Below are 24,005 nucleotides of genomic sequence, written 5' to 3'. Positions count from 1 at the left end.
AGCAACACTAGACTGCTTTAGCAACACATTTGATACTTTTGTTAGGCTGTGGCAGGCTAAGCAAAATAACATTTAAGCAAGTTTCTTGTAGCTTTTTATGTATATATATAGATAAGTAGCTAAAATCAAGAGTTATTAATAATTAAAATTTACTTTAGTATAATTAGTATGAATTTTAGTTTTAAGAAATAGCCATTATTTATTTAGATATTTACATGTAAGGCATAACCATATTTTATGATCTGATTTTTCAACTTTATTCATTATGTGATTTACATGTACCATTATTTAGAAATGTTAAGGCTTTGTGATGTAGAATGTGATGTGTGATGGCCTTCATATATTTCACTGACTTGTCTGCAAGAATAACTAATGAACTACCTTTTAGTTAAGTCATTTAGTAAAGTACACACACCAGAATAGTGATAAGATATAGTCATTATCACCATCATTATAAAGAGATGACAATGATGAAAAAAGATTAATGTAGGATAGTTTTCTCATGTATATTTTTTCTATGCTGGATAAAACAGAAGTGATGTGAACTACAAATGATTTGAAATATTTCTATATGATATCACAGACTGTGATACCTTTAGTTTTGGATGAAGCATAAATCTCCATTACAAGTATCCTAGAATACTTTTTTTTCTCTCTCTCTCTCTCTCCCATTACCATTGTATTCTGTACCTCTAGCATGCATTCCATGCAGATATCTTACTTACCTAGGGCAAAATAAAGATTGTAGTTTTGTATGATACAAAATATATTTTTATTGTACAGTAAATGTTGTCATTTGATCATACTTTATCATCTTCATCAGTAAATGCTACCACATTAAAAGTAATACTGTGTTTGACTTAGTTTTTGGTTTTACCCACTTCATAAGGTGTTAGAACAAATAGCTTTTTTTCATCATAACAATCCTATCTGTTCATCAATATTGTTATATTTTCATGTAACTAACTGATTAACTGTTATCCAAGTTAAGTTTGCTTTCAATATGTAAATACAATGACATACTATGTTTTTCACAGTGAGACAGGTGATACTTGCAAGTGGTATAATAAATTATACTTTTATCTATGGATTATGCAGTTTTATCATTATAGTACTTTCTTAAGCTTTCTGCCAAACCATACATTCCTAGAAGCACATTACCACCATATTCTCCATGCTCTAATTTTCTTTGGAGATTGCAATTTGTTCAAATATATGAGTTGTATGTACTTCTAGGGTACCTTGCAACACAGTTCATGATTAAGTGTTCACTATCACACATAACCTGACAATGAAGGGAATGGTGCCCCTTACCATTAATGTCAAGATGCACATTTTGGCTTAGTGTTTTTATAGCAATATGTGTATCATCCCCAATCATTTTATGAAAACTTGCTTTCCTCACAGTTTTTCTCAGTACAGTTGTGTGTTGTTGTTGTTGTCCACTGGGCACCTTAACCTTTGTGAGTACTTTCCTGTAGAGAGCTTTAGTGACACCAGTATTCTTGGATGCTTGTAACTCGACTTGTACGGCTTCACCCCCCCCCCCCCCTGGACCTTCCATAAGATAAACTAACCTAACATTTTGTAACCCTCTAACCAGGGGAGGGCTTCTCCCCCACCATCCCCGAGCCCTACATAAGGTAAACTTGTCATTAATTTCTGGCAGGGTAAAATGGGGCTAGAAATGCTCCAAACAGTGAGATGTAGAACCTGCAAAGGGCTGTAGTTACATACGGTGTTTTGGTTGAAACTGCAATAAAGCCAAAGTATATAAACATTCATCACACATGCAGAACATCCAGTGGCTATGTATACTTTCTCTATCGCCTTAGACCACAGTCAGGTTCTTCCATTACAAGGAACTCCATCCTGCCAAAACAGCATGACTGCCAAGGAGCCACCAGTTCCCAGCGGAGTCTTCAGTCTGAACTTATTTGGGAGATTTAACACATTTTATGTAGAGTTCTATATCTCAAAACACTTCTGCCACCTAGAAATTACTCTTGGGAGTGAATATTAGAAGAAATAACGTTAAAACACCAATAATGCTGATTCACAGGCTAAATAGAATTTGCAAACTTTAGCTTAAGGATGGTACTGAAGCGGCCTTCACTAAAAAGACCTTTGGCGATAATCGTAAGGGGCCTTTAAGCTTTGAGCATCGCCTTTAAATGGTCTAAGGGGCTTTAATACTTATGAGCATCTGGCCCCTGGGCCACAAGCTTTATAAGGTCTTGTGAAAATTGTGGACAGGCAGCGGGGAGTAGCAAGACACAGCTTTTTTTTGGGGGGGGGATAGTAAAGTGGGGAGAAAGAAGGAACCTGAGTGGAAGAATAGTTTGAAGATGAAATATAGTCGGAGATCTAAAAGGTGACGGGCTAACCATCTTTCACACACACACACACACACACACACACACACACACACACAGCCACTTGAGGGCAGCAATGCAAACATATCATTCGGTGAAAACAAGGCGATGTGCATGCATTGTTTTCCGTAAAATCTTGAACATACAGAATTATCTACATACAAGTCAGTCATGCGTGAAAACCATAATTAAAACTGTGTAATGTGAATTGTTTCAAATTAAGTGAATAGTAACATTTGTTTACAATGAGCGTAGGGCAGTCAAGCCTTCCAGCAACATGCAGTATTCCGGTAGGGCAGGTAAAGGTGTCTGAATGGCCTTCTTGTCATGGGCCACGACTTCCAACACATCATTGTGTTCAGATACAATGCTATAATGTAGTGTGAGATGGCTGATACAATTAATCATGCTAAAATACTCTGCAGAGTGGTTTGTATTTGCACAGGTGATGAAATAGGACAGTTCTGAAGAAGCAATACACAGGATAGAACATTCCTTTAACACAGCAGAATCCTACTGAGCAGCAGAGCAAGGGATCTTGTTCTCATCCCTGTGAATGACATGTGACCTGAACAGCTGCTAGACGTGCTACCTAGGTATCGGCAAAATACCTTGAAACCTGGCTAATTACTTGCAACAAATTGTAATTGTTGCTAAGTAAAACAAACTTAAACGTATTGTATTATATATAATATATATATATATATATATATATATATATATATATATATATATATATATATATATATATATATATATATATATATATATATATATATATATATATATATATATATATATATATATTTTTTTTTAATTAATTGATTATTATTATTATTATTATTTTTTTTTTAATATTCAGGGTCCACTGCAACCCACAGTTGCTGCAGAGCTTTCATCAGGCGCGGGACCGATGATGTGTCCTTATTTTCAAGGTCATGCTTCATCTTTGCCCAGGCGTTTTCTATTGGATTGAGGTCAGGCGAGTTACCTGGCCAGTCCACTAGTAATATTTCATGGTCTTCTTTGACTTGTGACAGGGGGCTGAGTCTTGTACGAAAAAATTGTTCTCGTGGATCTCATGATGTGGAAGCATATGGATGTAGCGGTCCGAGTTCATGTTGCGTGGAAGGAAATACAGTCCCTCACATCCCTTTACATCACTGAAGGAGACCCAGACCATGACTGAATCAGTGTATTTAACCGTCTTTATAGCGTTACGGGGACCGCACTTGTCAGCACCTGGTGGCCGTCTCATCTTACCCTGCTTGCTTCTGATGCATCTGAATGTAGATTTTTCACTTAACATGATACATTCCCAAATCTCAGGTGTCCAGTCTTTATGGGCAAAGTCTAGCCGTTTGCGCCACATTTGCTTGGTTATTGGATTTTTTTTTTTTTTTTTTTTTTTTTTTGGGGGGGGCAGCGCAGGGAAATGGCATGTGAAGGTCCTTCTGTAGCCTGTGACGTATGGTCCGAGTAGAGATGCTTTTGAGCACAGGGTGGTTTTGTTTCATCTCTGTGGATGTTAATGCAGGGTGCTTCATCACTTCTCTCTTAATTAGCTGATCAGTATGTGAAGATGTTTTCTCGGGGCGACCAAAGATGCGTTTGTGTGGGAGTGACATCAGGGCGACGTAGTTTTAAGATTCCGAAGCTCCCAGCAGACCTGTGCGAAAGGGATGCGTCGGAAAATTACTGTTTCCGAGGCACTTGCGAAGAACTGAAGACGCCTTTAGATATTTTTATGAAAAGGCTATAAACATTTGTATTCACCAACTGTCATAATATAAAGGACTTGTGTATTACTGAATACTATATTTTGTAATGTATGCAATTCTGTAGTGGTATGTATAATTTACAGTGCAATCTATGAGAGAGAGAGAGAGAGAGAGAGAGAGAGAGAGAGAGAGAGAGAGAGAGAGAGAGAGATTTATCTATATTATTGTAATGTTCAAGGACAGTATGTTAAATATTTGTAATATCATGGAGGCTTTGTACAGCGTCCTTCCTTAGCGGGATCAAGCCTGAAAGCCTAATAAGCAATAAACAATAAATTATAGTTGATCCTTCGTTGGTCTTGATTTGCAGAGGTCTCTAAACGGGTCATGATGAAAAGATAATTGGAACTTTTTGTCCCTTCCCTTCCCGTTTCTTTTCAATTCCTCCCTTTTCTTTATTTGTTGCAAGATTTTGTTTTCCGTACATCTTAGACCCAATAATCTGTTCAAAACTGCCTCCCACCCATTGTTTGTTTTGCTGCCAGATGCGCGATGAGTTGACACATATAAAGTCAAGTCAGTACACACTGCTGCTGTTTGACGCACACCCTGGGATTTTGTGTTCACGTGTTCATTTTAAAGACATTCAGCTGTTCAACGTTCAGCTATGGGTAAGAATTAACTACAACGTAATCCTTCCTCCTCCTTCCGTGCCAGAATAATAGAACCTTGGGGGACAGGAAATGTGTAATGAGGGAGGAAGTGCATCCTTTGTCTGACCATTACCACAAATTTCCTCCTATTTTAACTGGCCTGTCGTGGGTAAGTCCCATCAAACTTTTGTAGTGTCTGACTATGCATACCGTTTTGGGTGATACAATTTAACGTGTGTTAGAAGTTAGTGTGTGTCTTGGGCCTAAGTATGTATACTACTAGCAAGTAACAAAACTGACTTAAAAAGCTGTTTCCTCAGGACACTTATTTTACATTGAAAAAAAAAAAAAAAAAAAAAAACTAATAGCAGTGGGCTACAGACTCTGGTGTGTGTGTGTGTGTGTGTTAAAGTAGTTTGGTTGAATTCTAAAGAACTATATGCCTCAACATTTTTTTATATCTGAAGCAAATAGCTTTCATATGCATTGTAAAAACATAATATAAAACGGAATATTCTTCCTACTTTCCAATGTGTTGAAGTGCTTGGAAGAAGGGAATGGAGGAAAATATTTTGGTAAATTTTTACAATAAGATCAAAACTGCATTTTGAGTACAAAATGTGATATTTTTATTTATTCATTTTTCTTATGTTATAGACAATTTTGAGAATAAAACATGTCCAAAATACTTAATTTTGCCTCTTCTCCCCTCATCCCCCTACGATGTTGATGTCATAAAGCAGGATTTAGGGTTAAAAACAAGAAAATGGTAATTTTAGGGTACTTGAATGGAGATGATGGCTTAAAAGGAGGTAATCCTAATTTAACCTAACCTGACCTAACCTAACCTAGCCCAACTTAACCCAGCTTAACATGACCTAACCTAACCTAATCTAACCTGACAAAAATTCCCTTGGCACTAGTGTTGACATGGGATCCCCCGGCTGGCTGGGCTGTCTGGCAGGCCTGAGTTGCCAGCTGTGTATTTTCCTTGCTGTGTTACTAGGTTGGGCAAGGATTCTCTCTCTCTCTCTCTCTCTCTCTCTCTCTCTCTCTCTCTCTCTCTCTCTCTCTCTCTCTCACAATTAACTCTCTGTAAACAGTGTTTCCAACTATTGCAGACCCGCACACACACACACACAACACACAATCACACACACACACACACACACACACACACACACACACACACACACACACACACACACACACACACACACACACACACCTAACCTCATTCTCCTCTGTCTTTCCCACTGCCATTCTCACTCTTTCTCCTCCTTCTCTTCCTCTTTCCCTTGCTTTGACAAGTATTGGTCACATTTACCTACTGTAGACATCAGTAAAGTATTGACAAGTATTGGTCACATTTACCTACTGTAGACATCAGTATTCTTGCTTTGACAAGTATTGGTCACATTTACCTACTGTAGACATCAGTAAACACCCATAAGTCTGAGGTCGTCTTCTCTCTCTCCTCTCTCTCTCTCTCCTCTCCTCTCTCTCTCTCTCTCTCTCTCTCTCTCTCTCTCTCTCTCTCTCTCTCTCCTCTCTCTCTCTCTCTCTCTCTCTCTCTCTCTCTCTCTCTCTCTCTCTCTCTCTCTCCAGACAAGATATATGATCAATATTATATTGATAAATGTGCATAGTCTCTCTCTCTCTCTCTCTCTCTCTCTCTCTCTCTCTCTCTCTCTCTCTCTCTCTCTCTCTCTCTCTCTCTCTCTCTCTCTCTCTCTCTCATAGCTGTTGTGTCAATGTGTGGTCCATGATAAGAGAGAGAGAGAGAGAGAGAGAGAGAGAGAGAGAGAGAGAGAGAGAGAGAGAGAGAGAGAGAGAGAGAGAACACACACACACACACACACACACACACACACACACACACACACACACACACACACACACACAGACACACACACACACACACACACACACACACACACACACACACACACACACACACACACACACACACACACAGAGAGAGAGAGAGAGAGAGAGAGAGAGAGAGAGAGAGAGAGAGAGAGAGAGAGAAAGTAGTATCCTTGCCTAACCTGGTAACAATGCAAGAAAAATACACAACTGGCAAATCAGACCTGCCTGATGTGGCCCAGCCAGCCTGGGACTCCATGTCGACACTTGTGCCATTCCCTTTTATCATGGAAACTTAATTTGCGATGAAAACTTCTATAAAGTAGGTTACTCAGTATCCATAAAGGTAATAAAAAACAATACTCCTAAATGTGTAGTGTTATGGTCCTCTCCTAAAATAATACCAAATGTTTTGAAATGTATTTTCTTGATGCCTTGCTTTGCTCCACATGATAGGGTACCAGATACTTGCATTGTGTCACTCCCTGTAGGAATATAGATTTGGAAAGAAGAATGTAAAGTTTTACTTACCAGTCCTTCCTTTTACTTTTTTTTTTTTTTTTTTACCTAATTCACATGGATTTGAGGCTCATTTCCGTCAAAAATGCCTAATTTTCTTGTTCCCTCCCCCCACCCACCTTGACTCACAGGTTGGGAGGATTGGAATATGAAGGTTTTCTGAGAGAAGAATGAGGCCCAAATTGAGTGAATCATAAAAAAAAAAAGCAACTCTGAAAAGGGTAAAACCATCAAGAAAATGTTAAGATTTAACTAATCTAACCTAACCTAAAAAAAAAAAAACTAAATCTAACAACCTAACCAAAATAACCTAACCCATTCTAACCTAACCTATCCTAGTAACGTGCATACCTTATTAGTTTTCATTATCACTAGAGTCGTTGGCTGGAGATAAGGAACTATGGCTGGCAGAACTCATAATTTCTTAGAAATTTCAAGAAGAACACATTATCCTTGTAGGATAGCTTAATTTTATCCTTTGAAGTAGGAGCACACCCCACACAAAGCTCGGCTATTGTGTAATTGGTATTTCAAATCTGTCTCCATATAGGGTGGCATTTACGCATACATGGCGTGAGAGGTGATCACACATGATTTGGTATCAAATAATTAATCAGATGTGATTGGAGCATTCAGTATTAGTATTGAAGGAGATCGGTAGGTGGCAGCAGTGTCGATTGTGAAGAGATGCAAGCTGAACAGGTCCGCCATGAGAGTTCATCCACATGGGCCAATTTTTAATAAAAAAATTTCTAGCTCAAAAACTATCTATTAGCTTCCAATAGAAAGACTGTAGATGAAATACTGGATGTAATGCAAGAGTCTGCAGATATTGGTAGAGGTGAAATTAAAGGTTATTCTAAGTGGAAAATGTTCTATACACATACGTATTTTAAGGCCTTGTTTAGTTGTGGGATGAAATTCAAGCATCACTGGGTGACAGATACAACAGTCAGGCCAGGCGGGTGTTTGTCATAGAAACACCATGTCCACATACTCCACCTTACTGTAAGTGTGTGGCATTTTCAAGAGTTTTCTGTCAAAATCATGCAGTACAATCTAAATGTATTCACTGTCACTGTCTTGGCATGAAACTGCAAGTGACTGGCTAACAATCAGCTGATTTGCTGCTAGCCTTGCTCTTTCCCTCTCCCTGCTCAGGCAGGCAAGGTGTCACATAGCCCATTATTTTATTTGTCATTAATCACAGCCATGCTATCATTGTGCAATGTTCATATGTAAATCACCTGACCCTCAATACTACGCATCTCATTACGGGATATTGTAAGAGCCCAAAATTTGTAGAAATGATGAGTGAATAGCTCACAATTTCACCATTGGACATCCATTGTCAACACATCCCACCAAAACATCAGGTTGGCTGTTGTTGCCCAGCCACATTCAAATTTCATCCAATGGCTAGACAAGGCCACAAACTGCATATATGTATAAAACATTTTCTACTTAGAATAACCTGTACTTTTGCCTCTAGCAATATCTGCAAAAAATTGTGTTATAACCTTTATGTCTTACAAAAGTCTCAATTATCTTAAAAACTGGTCATAAAAACAGGTAAGTGACTGTATAAACTCCAATAATACCAGTAAGAATTCTCTCTCTCTCTCTCTCTCTCTCTCTCTCTCTCTCTCTCTCTCTCTCTCTCTCTCTCTCTCTCTCTCTCTCTCTCTCTCTCTCTCTCTCTCTCTCTCTCTGAGAGCATGTTTAACTTAACATCTGGGTGATAGTGGCACAGTTGGAAAAATTTTAATTTTTTTAAATAAAAAAGCATTGATTTTTATAATGAAATACAAGATAATGAGCAATCCATGTCTATCTAGCACAGCTTCACCTAATACTGTACTGTTTTAAGTGAACTAGTTAACACCAACTCACATAATGTCATCATACTCATTACTCCCAGTGAGGTCTAAAGCACTGTTCAGGAGGTGCTGTGAACTTATCATTAAACCCAGATGTGACCTCACTGAACATTTCCCTTTGTGTCTCACAACACAAGGGGGCAGTCACAGCCTGCCCTCTAAAGACAACTCTCTTCCTCCACACAAAACTACAAGCACCTATTAGCACACACACCCTTCACTCAAAAATTTTAGAATCATCATGGCAACTCCTACACCAGCCTCGGAGTCCCCGTCTGGGAAGGGGACCATAAATGTCCCCAGGTCGGACTGCCTTTCTGTTGACGACCCTAAGTGTCTTGACACCCCCCTCAACTTTTTCTTCTTTAACTTCTGCAACATTCGCGGTCTAAGATCTAATTTTCAATCTGTAGAACACCACCACCTCTCCTCTTCTAAACATCATCTTTTCCTCACTGAAACTCAGGTGTCTGGGGCAACTGACAGCAGCCCCTTTTCTGTTCCCTCCTACTTTCTCTATCCTCATTTTCGATCCAAAGCTGGATGCTGTGTTTATGTCTGCAATGACTTAACCTGGTCTCGTGCCCACACTCTTGAATCTTCCAAGTTTTCCACCTTCTGGCTATGACTACAGAGTCACTCTCAAACTAAATTTATCTGTGCTGTATACCTCTCACCTAACTCCTCTGACTATAAGAAATTCTTTGACTACTTAACTTCCGAAGTGGAGCACATTCTGACCCTCTTCCCTTTTGCAGAGATCTCCATTCTTGGAGACTTCAGTGTTCACCACCAGCTTTGGCTTTCCTCTCCCTTCACTGACCATCCTGGTGAACTAGCCTACAACTTTGCTATCCTCCATGACCTATCCATCCATCCATGCTATCCTCCATGACCTAGAGCAATTGGTGCAACACCCTACACGTATTCCTGACCATCTTGGAGATACGCCCAACATTCTTGACCTTTTACTGACCTCTAATCCTTCTGCTTGTGCTGTCACCCTTTCTTCTCCGTTGGGCTCCTCCGATCACAATCTCATATCTTTATCTTGTCCTATCACTCCAATCCCTCCTCAGGATCCCCCTAAGCGAAGGTGCCTCTGGTGTTTTGCCTCTGCTAGTTGGGGGGACCTGAGGAGGTATTTTGCTGATTTTCCTTGGAATGACTACTGCTTCCGTGTCAGAGACCCATCTTTGTGTGCTGAGTGCATAACAGAGGTGATAGTGTCTGGCATGGAGGCGTACATTCCTCACTCTTTTTCTCGTCCTAAACCTTCTAAACCTTGGTTTAACACAGCTTGTTCTTGTGCTATACATGATAAAGAGGTGGCCCACAAAATGTACTTAAGCCTTCCATCACCAGAATCTCATGCACTTTATATTTCTGCCCGGAACCATGCCAAGTCTGTTCTCCAACTAGCCAAAAACTCCTTCATTAACAGAAAATGTCAAAACCTTTCAAGATCTAACTCCCCTTGTGACTTCTGGCATGTAGCCAAAAATATCTCCAATAACTTTGCTTCTTCTTTCCCTCCTCTATTTCAACCAGATGGCACCACTGCTATCACATCTATTTCTAAAGCTGAACTCTTCGCTCAAACCTTTGCTAAAAACTCTACCTTGGACGATTTTGGGCTTGTTCCTCCCTCTCCTCCACCCTCTGACTACTTCATGCCACGTATTAAAATTCTTCGCAATGATGTTTTCCATGCCCTCTCTGGCCTAAACCCTCGGAAGGCTTATGGACCTGATGGGGTCCCTCCTATTGTTCTCCGAAACTGTGCCTCCGTGCTTGCACCTTGCCTAGTCAAACTCTTTCAGCTCTGTCTGTCAACATCTACCTTTCCTTCTTGCTGGAAGTTTGCCTACATTCAGCCTGTTCCTAAAAAGTGTGACCGTTCTAATCTCTCAAACTACCGTCCTATTGCTTTAATTTCCTGCCTATCTAAAGTTTTTTAATCTATTCTCAACAGGAAGATTCTTAAACATCTATTACTTCAGAACCTTCTATCTGATCGCCAGTATGGGTTCCGTCAAGTCCGCTCTACTGGTGATCTTCTGGCTTTCCTTACTGAGTCATGGTCATCCTCTTTTAGAGATTTTGGTGAAACTTTTGCTGTTGCCTTGGATATATCAAAAGCTTTTGATAGAGTCCGGCACAAAGCTTTGATTTCCAAACTACCCTCCTATGGTTTCTATCCTTCTCTTTGTAACTTCATCTCAAGTTTCCTTTCTGACCATTCTATTGCTGCTATGGTAGACAGTCACTGTTCTTCTCCTAAATCTATTAACAGTGGTGTTCCTCAGGGTTCTGTCCTGTCACCCACTCTCTTCTTATTATTCATTAATGATCTTCTAAACCAAACTTCTTGTCCTATCCACTCCTACGCTGATGATACCACCCTGCACTTTTCCACGTCTTTTCATAGACGTCCAACCCTTCAGGAGGTAAACATATCACACAGGGAAGCCACAGAACGCTTGACTTCTGATCTTTCTAAAATTTCTGATTGGGGCAGAGCAAACTTGGTATTGTTCAATGCCTCAAAAATTCAATTCCTCCATTTATCAACTTGACACAACCTTCCAGACAACTATCCCCTCTTCTTCAATGACACTCAACTGTCCCGCTCTTCTACACAACATCCTCGGTCTGTCCTTTACTTATAATCTGAACTGGAAACTTCACATCTCATCTCTTGCTAAAACAGCTTCTATGAAGTTAGGCGTTCTGAGACGTCTCCGCCAGTTTTTCTCACCCCCCCAGCTGCTAACTCTATACAAGGGCCTTATCCGTCCATGTATGGAGTATGCTTCACATGTCTGGGAGGGGTTCCACTCATACTGCTCTTCTAGACAGGGTGGAATCAAAAGCTTTTCATCTCATCAACTCCTCTCCTCAAACTGACTGTCTTCAGTCTCTCTCTCACCGCCGCAATGTTGCATATCTAGCTGTCTTCTACTGCTATTTTCATGATAACTGCTCTTCTGATCTTGCTAACTGCATGCCTCCCCTCCTCCTGCAGCCTCATTGCACAAGACTTTCTTCTTTCTCTCACCCCTATTCTGTCCACCTCTCTAACACAAGAGTTAACCAGTATTCTCAATCATTCATCCCTTTCTCTGGTAAACTCTGGAACTCCCTGCCTGCATCTGTACTTCCACCTTCCTATGACTTGAATTCCTTCAAGAGGGAGGTTTCAAGACACTTATTCATCAATTTTTGACCACTGCTTTGACCCTTTTATGGGACTGGCATTTCAGTGGGCATCTTTTTTTTTATTGGATTTTTTGTTACCCTTGGCCAGTGTCCTTCCTACATAAAAAAAAAAAAAAAAAAAAAAAAAAATATATATATATATATATATATATATATATATATATATATATATATATATATATATATATATATATATATATATATATATATATATATATATATATATATATATTCTTTCTTCCTTGTTTTCATGTTTAAATGTTCTTAAGGAAACTACCATACCTTCCATCATACAATGTAATTATTCAGCTACACAAAAACCTTTGCATCAAACCATTATGTACACTAGATATTGTCAAAATATTGATTTTATTTTTGTAAGTGCCACCTGGCAATTTTACATCAATAATATTACTATAATATGGTGACATTTTGAAAGTTGGTTGACTTCCTGTGGTGTTTAAAATAGAGAATGTGCCTCAGGTAATGAAAACTTGCCCTCTTGATATATTGTTCTGCCAACTTTATATCACTATTTATAAAATGCTGCCTGGGTGAGTTTTTTTGGTTATGGAAATAGCAAAATATTAATTTCTGTAACTTCTATATTATATATGGTATATAATATACTGCTTTATGATCAACCTTAAAGATGAAAAGGTAAAAAGGAAAACATTAATTATAAAAAGTTAATTTTAATCATATGAAAATATGAATGCTAATTCATTAAAAATAACCCAGAATTCTTATAAAGTAGATGTTTTCTAATGTAACTGACTATTTGTATCGCAGGAAGATTTATGAAACTAGTCAGTGGACATAATACTAAGTAAGGTTGTTTCTCATAGGTAGGTATTAGCATAATAGTTCTTTCTATAGGTCTATCCAAGTGGATTATAGTAAGCATCCGAAAGAAATCTTTCATACTTCTTTAGGTTCACTGTCAGCAGTTTAAATTTGACAGTCTATAGTTACATATGAATTCAGCTTGATAATAAAAAATTATCACTCAGGTATCTTGGACGGGACCAATTAGGACAAACATCACAGTCTCTCTGTTTTACTCTCACCCAGACACTCATTGTTATAAACATAGCACATCATCATCACTATCCTATTTTTGGGGGATTTTGCCTTTCTCTTAACTCCTTTCTTTCCACACTTTGACTTTACTTCCTTGATTTTGATTGTTAATGTTTTCTTCAGTCTCCTCTGTTATCATAACCCTAGTAGTGCTCTTGACTCCAAAAGGTGGTTTGTATCCAGTGGGAATGATTTCATCAGGTGCATAATAAATGTCTGCCAATTTAGAAGAAGGTGATTAGCACTTGATACTGAGGGAGCATAAAAACACAAACGTGGACCCACGCAGTCCACAACAGGAAGACATCCATAAAACCTGGGAAGGCAGCCTGGGTCAAGGAGGGATTAACAGTAATGATAGTAAGGATAAGGCAGAGAAAGGATTTGAAAGGGAAAGTAGGCCAGGAGGCATGAGGCAACGGAAGAGAAGGTCAGCCTATAGAAGAATACCAATGTCCACTTACACTCAACCTGGTGTCTGTATCAAGTACCATGCCTGTTGGTGGATCACATGCATAAATGAACAGTGTGAATGGTAGATATGTAAAATGTTATGAAAATAAAGATAATTTTATGAGGGAAATAGGCAGTCCCAAACAATTGTATATTATAGCATGTATCAGTGGAATAATTCAGTAATAGAGAGTAGCAGAGAGTAACAGACACAAAGCAGAGATGGCCTGACCAGAGAGGGGTCAAGATGGATGGAATAACATAAAAGTAAGTGGAGCTTGAAAGTGTGATGCAGTATATAAATTAGTTATCTTATTAAAGGAGGAATAGGATGTTTAATTGATGTTTTATGTTTGGTATGATAGGTTTGTATGGTGTACGAATATTTACTCAGTTATGGAATGTTTATAGTAATTGATGTGATGCTGATATCATGTGTGTTTTTTCTAGCTGAAGATTAATTGTGCCAATTGATTATTTGTTGTGTTCATGCACTTGATATTGTCTATGTTTCTCACAGTGATTGCGTTGATCATTGAATATGTCGAAGAGATTTAAAGTGACACCTAATAACTTTGAATGATTTGAAGATGAATGCTAATGAGAAATTTTGACTTGTAAGAAATGTAAATAATTAGTAGTTATTATTTAAAATATGAAAATGTTTGTGAGTTTTCCAGTAGCCTTTAAATACCAAAAATCCTTGCAACATCTCAGACCATGACAGTAGTGATGGCGTTGTGGCACATAGAGAACCACAGGAAGCTCAGGATTATTCCTGAGCTCTGAACCTTGTTTGTTTATATCTAGGTTCTTCAACAGGATCACATGTAACATTTCAAAGATTGAATTATTGTCTTACCTTCTATGTCTCTCTTCTAAATATATAAAAACTAAGGAAATATTTATAGAAACTATAAATTAGTAATAGATGGTAGCTTTTGTTACGTCTTGTGGTATTTAAAATCAAGTAACTTTGTTTGAAAACCGAATTATGGTACGGCAACTGAAGCAATTGTGAGTTAAAATTTTTGTTTAAAAACTGAGTTGTTCAGAAAGGGAAAGGTTCAGTAGCTGAGGTTCCACTGTATGTATATATATATATATATATATATATATATATATATATATATATATATATATATATATATATATATATATATATATATATATATATATATATATATATATATATATATATATACACACACACACACACACACACACACACACACACTTATATATAGTGTATACCGAAACATTGTTCACTGTGAGACCACAGGTGAATAAACACACCAAATAAAGAAAACAAAACAACTACAGTTTGGGGACCGGCTCCTCAATGGGCCTTTTTTTTCATTGCAGTTTTGTTGCCCTTGGCCGTTGCCCCTCCTATATAAAAAATAAAGAAAAAAAGCAACATTTACATTTAGAATTTCTGCCAATATATGTAATTTTTATGTTCTGGGAGAGGAATTTTCTCCACAGGGGACTTAAGATCATGGCCAGGAGGCAGTTGGAGCCCAGCCAGTCTGTCTCCCTGATTTCAATGCAGGCATGAGGAGTGATCCTGCCAGCTGCAGACACCTGTTTTTACCTGCCACAGGTTTACTGTTAGTGTTGCCCATGACCCTCTTAATGTATGTATGCGGAGACTCATCTGGTTTTCGAGAAGAATTAGGACCCTTCCTGAAAGTCAGAGCACGTGATATAGGGCTATTGCAACTTCCTTGTTGTTCTGAAAGAATAGACCCATCTCAGCTGTTTTGAAGACAGTGAGTTGGAACTTGTTCAGTCTTCACCAACCATTACCTCACAAACATTCAACGCCGAGTTGGCGATATCTTTGCCTTAGGCCCAATAGTGGCTGTGGATAATGTGATCTAGTTTCCCCTCTAGGAAAGTTCGCTTTGTCTCAGGGTTCCTCTCTTTGCAAAGTCTTACTTGGGTTCCCTTTGCTTTGGTGTTGGGTCCATGGAGCAGTTCAAGGCATATCCTGGTTGGGTACCCCAACATACTGCTTCCTGAGACAAAGAACAGGTTGGTACTGGGGCAGTGTTTTATTTTTAGCGGACAGATCACACTCTTTGCAAATATACCTGTTTTTTCTTCCATGGGCATGACCCTCTCTCTGCCTTTATGTTGTAGTCAGCTTAAGCTATGCATGATGCAGGTTTTATGAGAACACAAATAGTATTTTTAATCCTAAAATACATTTTTCACTTAACTGCATCACACATAGGAAGTAGCCCACCCTTCTCCCCCAACTTCATGCCTTCCATTACAAACACTGGAGTGAGTATGAACAGTCAAGATGGCTGCGGCACCCAGAGCAGCAGTGCATTAAATTCTAAGGTGTATGTTGGGATGATCCTTTTATGCTTTGGGTTTGATTTGTGTATAGGAAGGAGCCTAAGCTATATGTGATTCAAGTAAGTGAAAAAATGTGCTTTAGGATTAGAAATACTATTTTGATATCTGCCCTCAATAAGGATTGGGAACCCTGTGGGATTAAGTTTAAGAATCCCATATGGTGAGGAACCCTGTATGGTTAGGTTGGGAATTCTTTAGAATTAGCCTTTTGGTTATGTTTAGTTTGTTTTACATATTTATTTATTTTTTTGTCATTCATTTCACTCATTTTTTTTCATTTTGGTTAAGCCCAGAATGGAGTAATGAGGGAAAGTGAATATTGACCATGAAACGTAAATTCATCTGCTTATTGGTACATATTTTTTTAACTACAAAGAATAACTGTTACTAATAACAGGTACTAATTGGATGTAATGTAGTGCCTTATATAAGGTGTAACACAAGTTTCTGTGGATATTGCTGGAGGTGATAGTACAGGTTATTCCAAGTGGAAAATGTTCTATGCATATGTGCATTTCGAAGCTTTGTTTACCTGTATTATGAAATTCAGGTGTGGCCTAGCGGCAGGTACAACAGCTGGACCAGGTGGGTAACCATGATAGGATGTGTGGATCCAGGATGTCAGTTGGTGAAATTGTGAATTATTCAGTCATGATTTCTACAAATTTTGCAGCAATATAATTTCCCATAACGAAATGAGTGGTATTTAATGGACAGGAAATTCATGATAAACATTACATAAAGATAGTGTGGCTGTAATTAATGCTAAATGAAATAATACCCTACATGGCATCATGCTTGCCAAGGTAGGGAGGGGAAAGGAGTAAGGCCAGCATCATATTAGCTAATTGTTGGTCACTTGTAGTTTTACACAGAGACAGTGGCAGTGAATTGTATTGCATAATTTAGAAAAAAAAAAAAAAAAAACTCCCAGCAAGAAAGAAAAATTTAAACACAATAATTTGGAGTGTGTGGAAATAGTATATCTCCACCAGGGTTACCCGCCCAGCCCAGCTGTTGTACCTTTTGCCAGACCTCACTGAAACTTCATAACACAGTTAAACAAGGCCTCAAAATGCATACGTGCATAGAACATTCTTGACCTAGAATATGTTATTGCAGAACCAGCATAGCAGCAAAAAAATGCAAGTAGTTTCATTGAAAAGTGAGTGATGCATTACATCTCTGCAAATGAAATTACCCTACTACATTACGTAATATCTCTATGTATTCAATTCTGTAGAATAAGAAAGTTATAAGCTTTATAAAAAAAATTACCCTGATTTTATTTATTTATTTTTTTTATTTAATTTGATTTAATTTAATTCTTTTTTTTAAGTCTAAAGTAGGTTATAGTCTGGTGATTTAAATAATTCAGTTTAAATCATAATGACCCAGGAGAATTTAGAATGTAGGATTTGTCTTCTACTGCTTGGTTATATTATACCAGCAGCAAGAATGTTGTATTTAAGATAGTGTTATATTAACAGGCTTGAGGGAAAGTTTCAATTAAAGTACTATTTACAAGTTTATTCTATAGTTACACTTGGAAAATTCATGTTACAGGAAATATAATAACATAATGTTTATTAATGTTTTTGAGTAAGACACTCTGCATCTCTGGTTAAGCCCCTGTCACACTTTCAAGAGTCTTGTCATGACAGTGCCAAGAATAGCGGCCATAGTTCTGTTGTGACACAATTTTGTGGTCAGATGTGATGAGTCTTGATGGTTCTAGGTCATTATGGGGCTGTCCCAAATTTTTTGTGCATACTTCAAAAAATCTTGGAGCTTGACAACTATTCAACCCATCATAGCATTGTCATGATGCTGTCATGGCATTGTCATGGCGGTCATATGTCTGTTGTGATGCAGTATTGACAGTCATAGGTCCGTTGTGATGCAATCATGACAAAAGAATAGTTATGACAGCATCACAACAGAGCTATTACTGTCATAATTGTGTCACGACAAACTTAATAGTGTGTCATGACAGAACTCATAATTCTGACAGTTGTTTAACAGTTCATAATACTGTGTCACAATGAACCTAGAAATTTGTCATGATAATGCTACATAGATAGCACATGTGTCATGACAGACCCACAAATGCGTTACAACAGCATCATGACAGTTAATAGTCAAAGCCTTGTCAGTCATGTCATTGATGATCAGTTCCCATAACAGGTGTTCCCACTGACCATACCTTGTTCTCCTGGCTATCCAGGGGCGCACCCACAAAGATCCCTTCCTTCGTTGCCTTTTGGTTGCCTTGTCCTTCTTTTTAGCAGGTGAGTTCTGTACCTCACTAGCAATGTTTGGCTATGGATGTTCATACAGTAACACCAACTTCCACATGTTGGAAGCCTGGAGATTGTTGAGAAATGAGGGTCTTGCACATGGTTCATCATCTCCAGAATGGAGATTCTGAGAGACGATTACAATTTTGTAAATGGTTGCAGGATAATTCTCATCTATGCCAATACATTTTATTCACTGACAAAGCCACATTTTGCAATGCTGGAGTGCATAATGCCCCTAATGAACATTGGTGGTCTAAGGAGAATCCTCACGTAATGATAGAAAGAAACTTACAGCACAGATTTTCCATTAATATGTAGTGTGGCATAATTGATGAGCATGTGATCGGCCCATACATCTTCCAAGATCATCTTAATGACGATGCTTATATAAAATTTTTGATAGATCATCTGCCTTCTCTCCTGGAAGATGTGTCCCTGGTCACACATCACTGTCTAATTTTCCAGCATGACAGGGCACCACCACTCTGCAGTAAGCAAGTGAGGGAGCACCTTGACCAGGCATTTCCTGAATAGTGGATAGGCCAAGAAGGACGACATCGTTGGCCCATGAGGTCACCAGACCTAACACCACTGCACTTTTATTTTTGGGGACACATGAAATCACTTGTGTATAAAAAGAAAAATATCAACAAACAAAAATTTATGCAAAGAATAATGGAAAATTCCCAACACATCAAGAATAGGCTAGAAATTATAAGGGAAAGTGTACATCCCATGCTGGAGCAAACACAACTGTATATTGTGGCTAATGGTGGCCACTTCGAACACCTGATGTGACCATCACATTAGTGAGGTAAGTTGTAAGAGGGAGAGAGAGAGAGAGAGAGAGAGAGAGAGAGAGAGAGAGAGAGAGAGAGAGAGAGAGAGAGAGTGCCTTAATGTAGCTGAAGACACTTACATGTAGCATTTTACAGCATTGTTAATGCTAATCACAGCCATTATGTCCTCACAGAAACTTTATGGGTAGACTCTTTGCATCTTATACTGTTGTTAGTCATTATAGTCAGTCTTGGCAGGAAACTGTTAGTGACTGACTGACAGTCAGCTGATTTGGTTCTAGCCTTGCCTCCATTCCTATGCAGACATGCCACATCATTTTACTTATCGATAATTACAGCCACACTATCCATGTGTAATGTTTATCAGTAGGTCATTTGTCCATTAATACCACTTGTCTCATTATAGGATACTGCAGTGCTCCTAAACTTGTAAAAATCATGACTAAATAATTCACAGTTTCACCAGTGGACATCCACATCAACACCTCCTGCCATCCCATGCTTGGTCTGGTCAAATCATGACTAAATAATTCACGATTTCACCAATCAATGAACATCCACATCAACACCTGCCATCCCATACTCAGCCTGGCTGTTGTATCTGTCGCCCAGCAATGCTTGAATTTCATGCCACTGCTACACAAGGCCTCAAAATGCTTATGTGCATAGAACATTTTCAATTTAGAATGGCTTGTACATTTACCCCTAGCAATATCTGCAGAAACTTGTGTTACACCATGTATTTTTCTCTCATAGTAAGCTATCTACCAAGACAATTTAAGCTGATGTGTTATGGTACTTGCACTCACATCTATTATTCAGGGATTTGGAAATGTATCCCCAAAAGGTATCCCCAAATTAACAGCACACTATACTATACCTTGTAAATTATACATATAGTTTTACTTGAATGTTTACAGAGTTATTATTGTGTGCAAGATATTTAATTTCTACCCACTTTAGGGTATGCCCTGGATTGCTGACACTGGGTATAGGCTTAAAATGATAATGATGATGATATTTAATTATTTATTTCTAATTTAGTTTAATCTTTATCTTTATCGTGTTTGTTTATTTTTTTTGGTTAATCTACAATCACTGCTCCAAGCCAGTCTGTATGATAATTTAGCACAAAACAGTATACATAACATATTTACCATAGGCTAGAGTTTTGGTGAGCCTTCTGCTTTACAAACCCCATGATAATGGAATAAAAGTCAAGGTGCCTATCATTCCCTGTGCAAACTGAGTTGTTTCTTGATGCTTTTTTAATACACCACATGATGTAGTTCTTGCATCACATAATTTCTACTAGCCTTGCCAAACATAGATAGAAATTGTGAAAAAATTTATTTTATAATTGATTTTCTCTTTGACTTCAGTTAAAAGTTGTGCCAGCAGCTAGATTAGGCTAGTGTCCGTAAGGGGAGTCCAGGTGGGGACATAGTCCTTATAGATAGGTTAGGTTAGGCTAAGCTAAGCTAGGTTAGGTTTGGTTAGGTTAAGTTAGGTTAGTGTCCGTGTGGGGTGTTCATGCGCCCTCCGATTAGATTTGGTTAGGCTAGGTAAGTTTCCCTATAAGTGTCCAAGGTTAGGTTAGGTCAGGTTAGGTCTTATGTTCCTTTCTGAAAACCCCACATTCCCGCACGTTCCCAAGTTTATTAAAGCGGATGGGGTAGATTTTTGGGAAAAAAAGTATAGTTGTAAAGAAGTACTTTTGTACCATGTGTCTGATTCTTTTCATTCATCTTCCTCAATAATTTCTAGGTTGCTGCAAGTGTTGCTGTGTGGTGCTGGTGGTGGCAGTCCTTATTGTGGCAGGCAGTATGGGTCTTTTTACTGCCTTCTTCCCCTATCCAAGTCATGCATCTTGCCAGGTTGACTGGTAAGTCACACAAAAGTCAAATCCAGTTAATGATACCACTGAAGTTTTTCTATACTTTCATCCTATCTCAAAGAAAAGATAGGATTTATTTTTATTTATTTATTTTTTATTTATTTTTTTATTTATTATTATTATTATTATTTTATTTTTTATTTTTTGGATTTTTATTTATTTATTTTTATTTTTTGGGGGGAGGGAATATTTGTTACTATTAGTGTGACATGAGCCAGTTCTGTTTGGTCAGAGATGATCATTGAAAGAACAACATGCTGGAATGGTAGATGTGGGATCCAGTGTTGAAATTCCAGTGGACATCTAGCTAGTTTTTAAGGTTCTTTAAGTTGTGTAAAACCATATACAGTGGTACCTTGATGTATGAGTTTAATTCATTGCGTGCCAGAGCTTGTAACTCAATTTGCTTATATGTCAAATAAATTTTTCTCCATTGAAATTAATTGAAATGCCATTTAATCCATTCCGGCCCCAAAAAAACCATCCTAATTTTTTTTTTTTTGTTACATATTTTTTTTAATACAGTAAACTGTCGATATAAGGCTATTGTACTCTCATTTATGCCATAATTTGCAGTTTCATAAAGATTAAGATTTGGGAGTAATGATCCACGACACTGTTGCTTGAAAGGCACATAGTGGAATATTCAGCTCTACATGCATTTAGTAAACAAACATCAGGATGGCGTTTAACTATTTATATAAAGAAATGATGAAGAAAATTATAACAAGCATGATATGACCTAAATTGGAATATGCAATAATAGTTTGGGCTCCACATAGAAAAAAAGATATACGGAAACTGGAAAGAATTCAGAGTATAATGACAAAGATGGTACCAGAATTGAAAGACTTAAGCTATGAAGAAAGACTTGAAGAGATGGGTTTACCAACACTACAAGAGAGAAAAGAAAGAGGAGACCTGATAGCAATGTACAAATTAGTAAACAATATAGAAAGAATAGACAGAAATGACTTGGTACCATAGATGGAGGAGGGAGAGAGACAGATGAGGGGGCATGGGAAGAAAATAAAGAAGAATGGATGTTTGAGCAACATCAAGAAATACAGCTTCCCATATAGAACTTTTGAAATCTGGAATGATCTGAAGAAAGAGGTGGTTTTGGCAAACAGTGTACACGTGTTTAAAGAGAAACTGGATAAATATGGTTATGGAAACAAGACAAAATGACCTTTGGCTCATGCCCTGTATAATGCAATTAGGTAAATACAGTTACACACACGCGCACACACACACATAACAACTGGCTGATAAAATTCATAGTCTAGTGGTGACATCACTATCACAGGGAAGAATACCAAAAGATTGGAAGAAAGCAAATATTACAATAATATTTAAAGGAGGAAATAAGGAAAACCCACTAAAGTATAGACCAGTGTCCTTGACTAGTGTTGTAGGAAAACTATGTGAAAGAACAATAAAGGAAAGATGGATGGAACACTCGGAAAGAGATTAAGTTTTGGTAAATTGTCAATTTAGATTTAGGAGGGGAAGATCATGTTCCATGAACTTATTGTCCTTTTATTCAAGGGTAGTCGATATTGTGCAGGAAAGAGACAGATGGGTGGATGGTGTCTACTTAGACTTGAAGAAAGCATTTGACAAAGTACCACATCGAAGATTGCTGTGGAAGATAAAAAATTATGGAAAAATTGGAGGAAGACTGCTGGAGTGGATGGAGGATTATTTGGCTGATAGAGAGATGAGAACTGTAATGCAAGACTAAAATTCATCTTGGCTGAAAGTAACTAGTGGTGTCCCACGGGGATCAGTGTTGGGACCAATAATGTTTGTAATATACGTGAATGACATAAATGAAGAAAAAGATAGTTATATGAACTTATTTGTGGATAATGCTAAGCTGATGAGAAGGGTAGAAAATGTAAATAATTGTATGGTACTGCAAAATTATTTAAATAAGATAAATAGATTGAGTAAATCTTAACAAATTGAATTCAATTCAAGTAAATGTAAAGTAATGGAGTTTTGGTGAAAGTAAGAAAAAAAATACAATATCATTATGAGATGGATGGTGTGTGAAGTTAAAGAAATCAAAATTAGAAGTGAATTTGGGTGTAACAGTTACTGAAACTTTGACTCCAGACAGACATATTGATAAAATTACTGTAGAGATGATAAATTTGTTGAAAAGAGTAATAATGGCATTCTCATATTTGATGAAGGAATGACAAAAACGTTGTTGATTTCCACGATAAGACCAAGATTAGAATATGCGGCAGTGGTGTGGCCTCCTCATACAAAGAGGAATATTATAAAATTGGAAAGAGTACAAAGAGCAGTCACTAAGATGGTTCCAGAGTTGAGTAAGTCGACCTATGAAGAGAGATTAAGAATGTTGGAAATTCCTACCCTTGAAAATAGGAGGGAGAGACGGGATTTAATAAACATCTGTAGAATGATAAATGGTATGGAAAACTTGGACAATGAATATTTTATAAATTTAGACACACAGAGTACAAAGGGACATAGTAAGAAGTTGAAGAAAGTTAACTGTAGAAAAGACATCAAGAAGTATAATTTTCCTCACAGAAGTGTGAACAAATGGAATGAACTCAGTGATGACATTGTTAGTGCCAAAACTGTCCATGCTTTTAAGACCAAACTGGATAGATATAAAGACAGGATACTATGAGATTACTTTTTTCCCATAAACCACAACTAGGTAAACAACTGAGTAAACACATACACACAAAGAAAGAAAAAAAAAAAAAGCAAACAAACACTGGCTAGATGTTTGTCATACCATCAGAGGTTAGCTGCACCTACACCTATTACCCACCCAGAGCAGTCATTTTACACCAAGTAAAATTTTTGT

General features: G+C 37.7%; 1 protein-coding gene across 5 annotated transcripts in view; it reads left to right on the top strand.

Annotated features, from left to right (window-relative positions):
- The first annotated feature begins 4,429 nt into the window (after positions 1-4,429).
- The window catches only part of LOC135100445 (uncharacterized), a 73,634-nt gene continuing 54,058 nt past the window's right edge, over positions 4,430-24,005 (top strand). Inside the window, exons 1-3 of one of the 5 annotated variants that reach the window (XM_064003340.1) lie at positions 4,431-4,767; positions 15,264-15,388; positions 21,019-21,136. In XM_064003340.1, the coding sequence (XP_063859410.1) occupies positions 21,078-21,136 (59 nt within the window). In that variant the 5' untranslated portion in view covers positions 4,431-4,767; positions 15,264-15,388; positions 21,019-21,077. Of the gene's footprint in view, positions 4,768-4,793; positions 4,919-15,263; positions 15,389-18,916; positions 19,266-21,018; positions 21,137-24,005 lie in introns of those variants that run through there. The other 4 variants (XM_064003339.1, XM_064003338.1, XM_064003337.1 and 1 more) reach the window with 4 other exon arrangements.

This window comes from Scylla paramamosain, chromosome 5 (genome assembly GCF_035594125.1).
Source record: "Scylla paramamosain isolate STU-SP2022 chromosome 5, ASM3559412v1, whole genome shotgun sequence".
Classification (NCBI taxonomy): domain Eukaryota; kingdom Metazoa; phylum Arthropoda; class Malacostraca; order Decapoda; family Portunidae; genus Scylla; species Scylla paramamosain.
The sequence above is the reverse complement of the archived record's forward strand: the minus strand, read 5'-3'. Positions and strand labels throughout refer to the sequence as shown.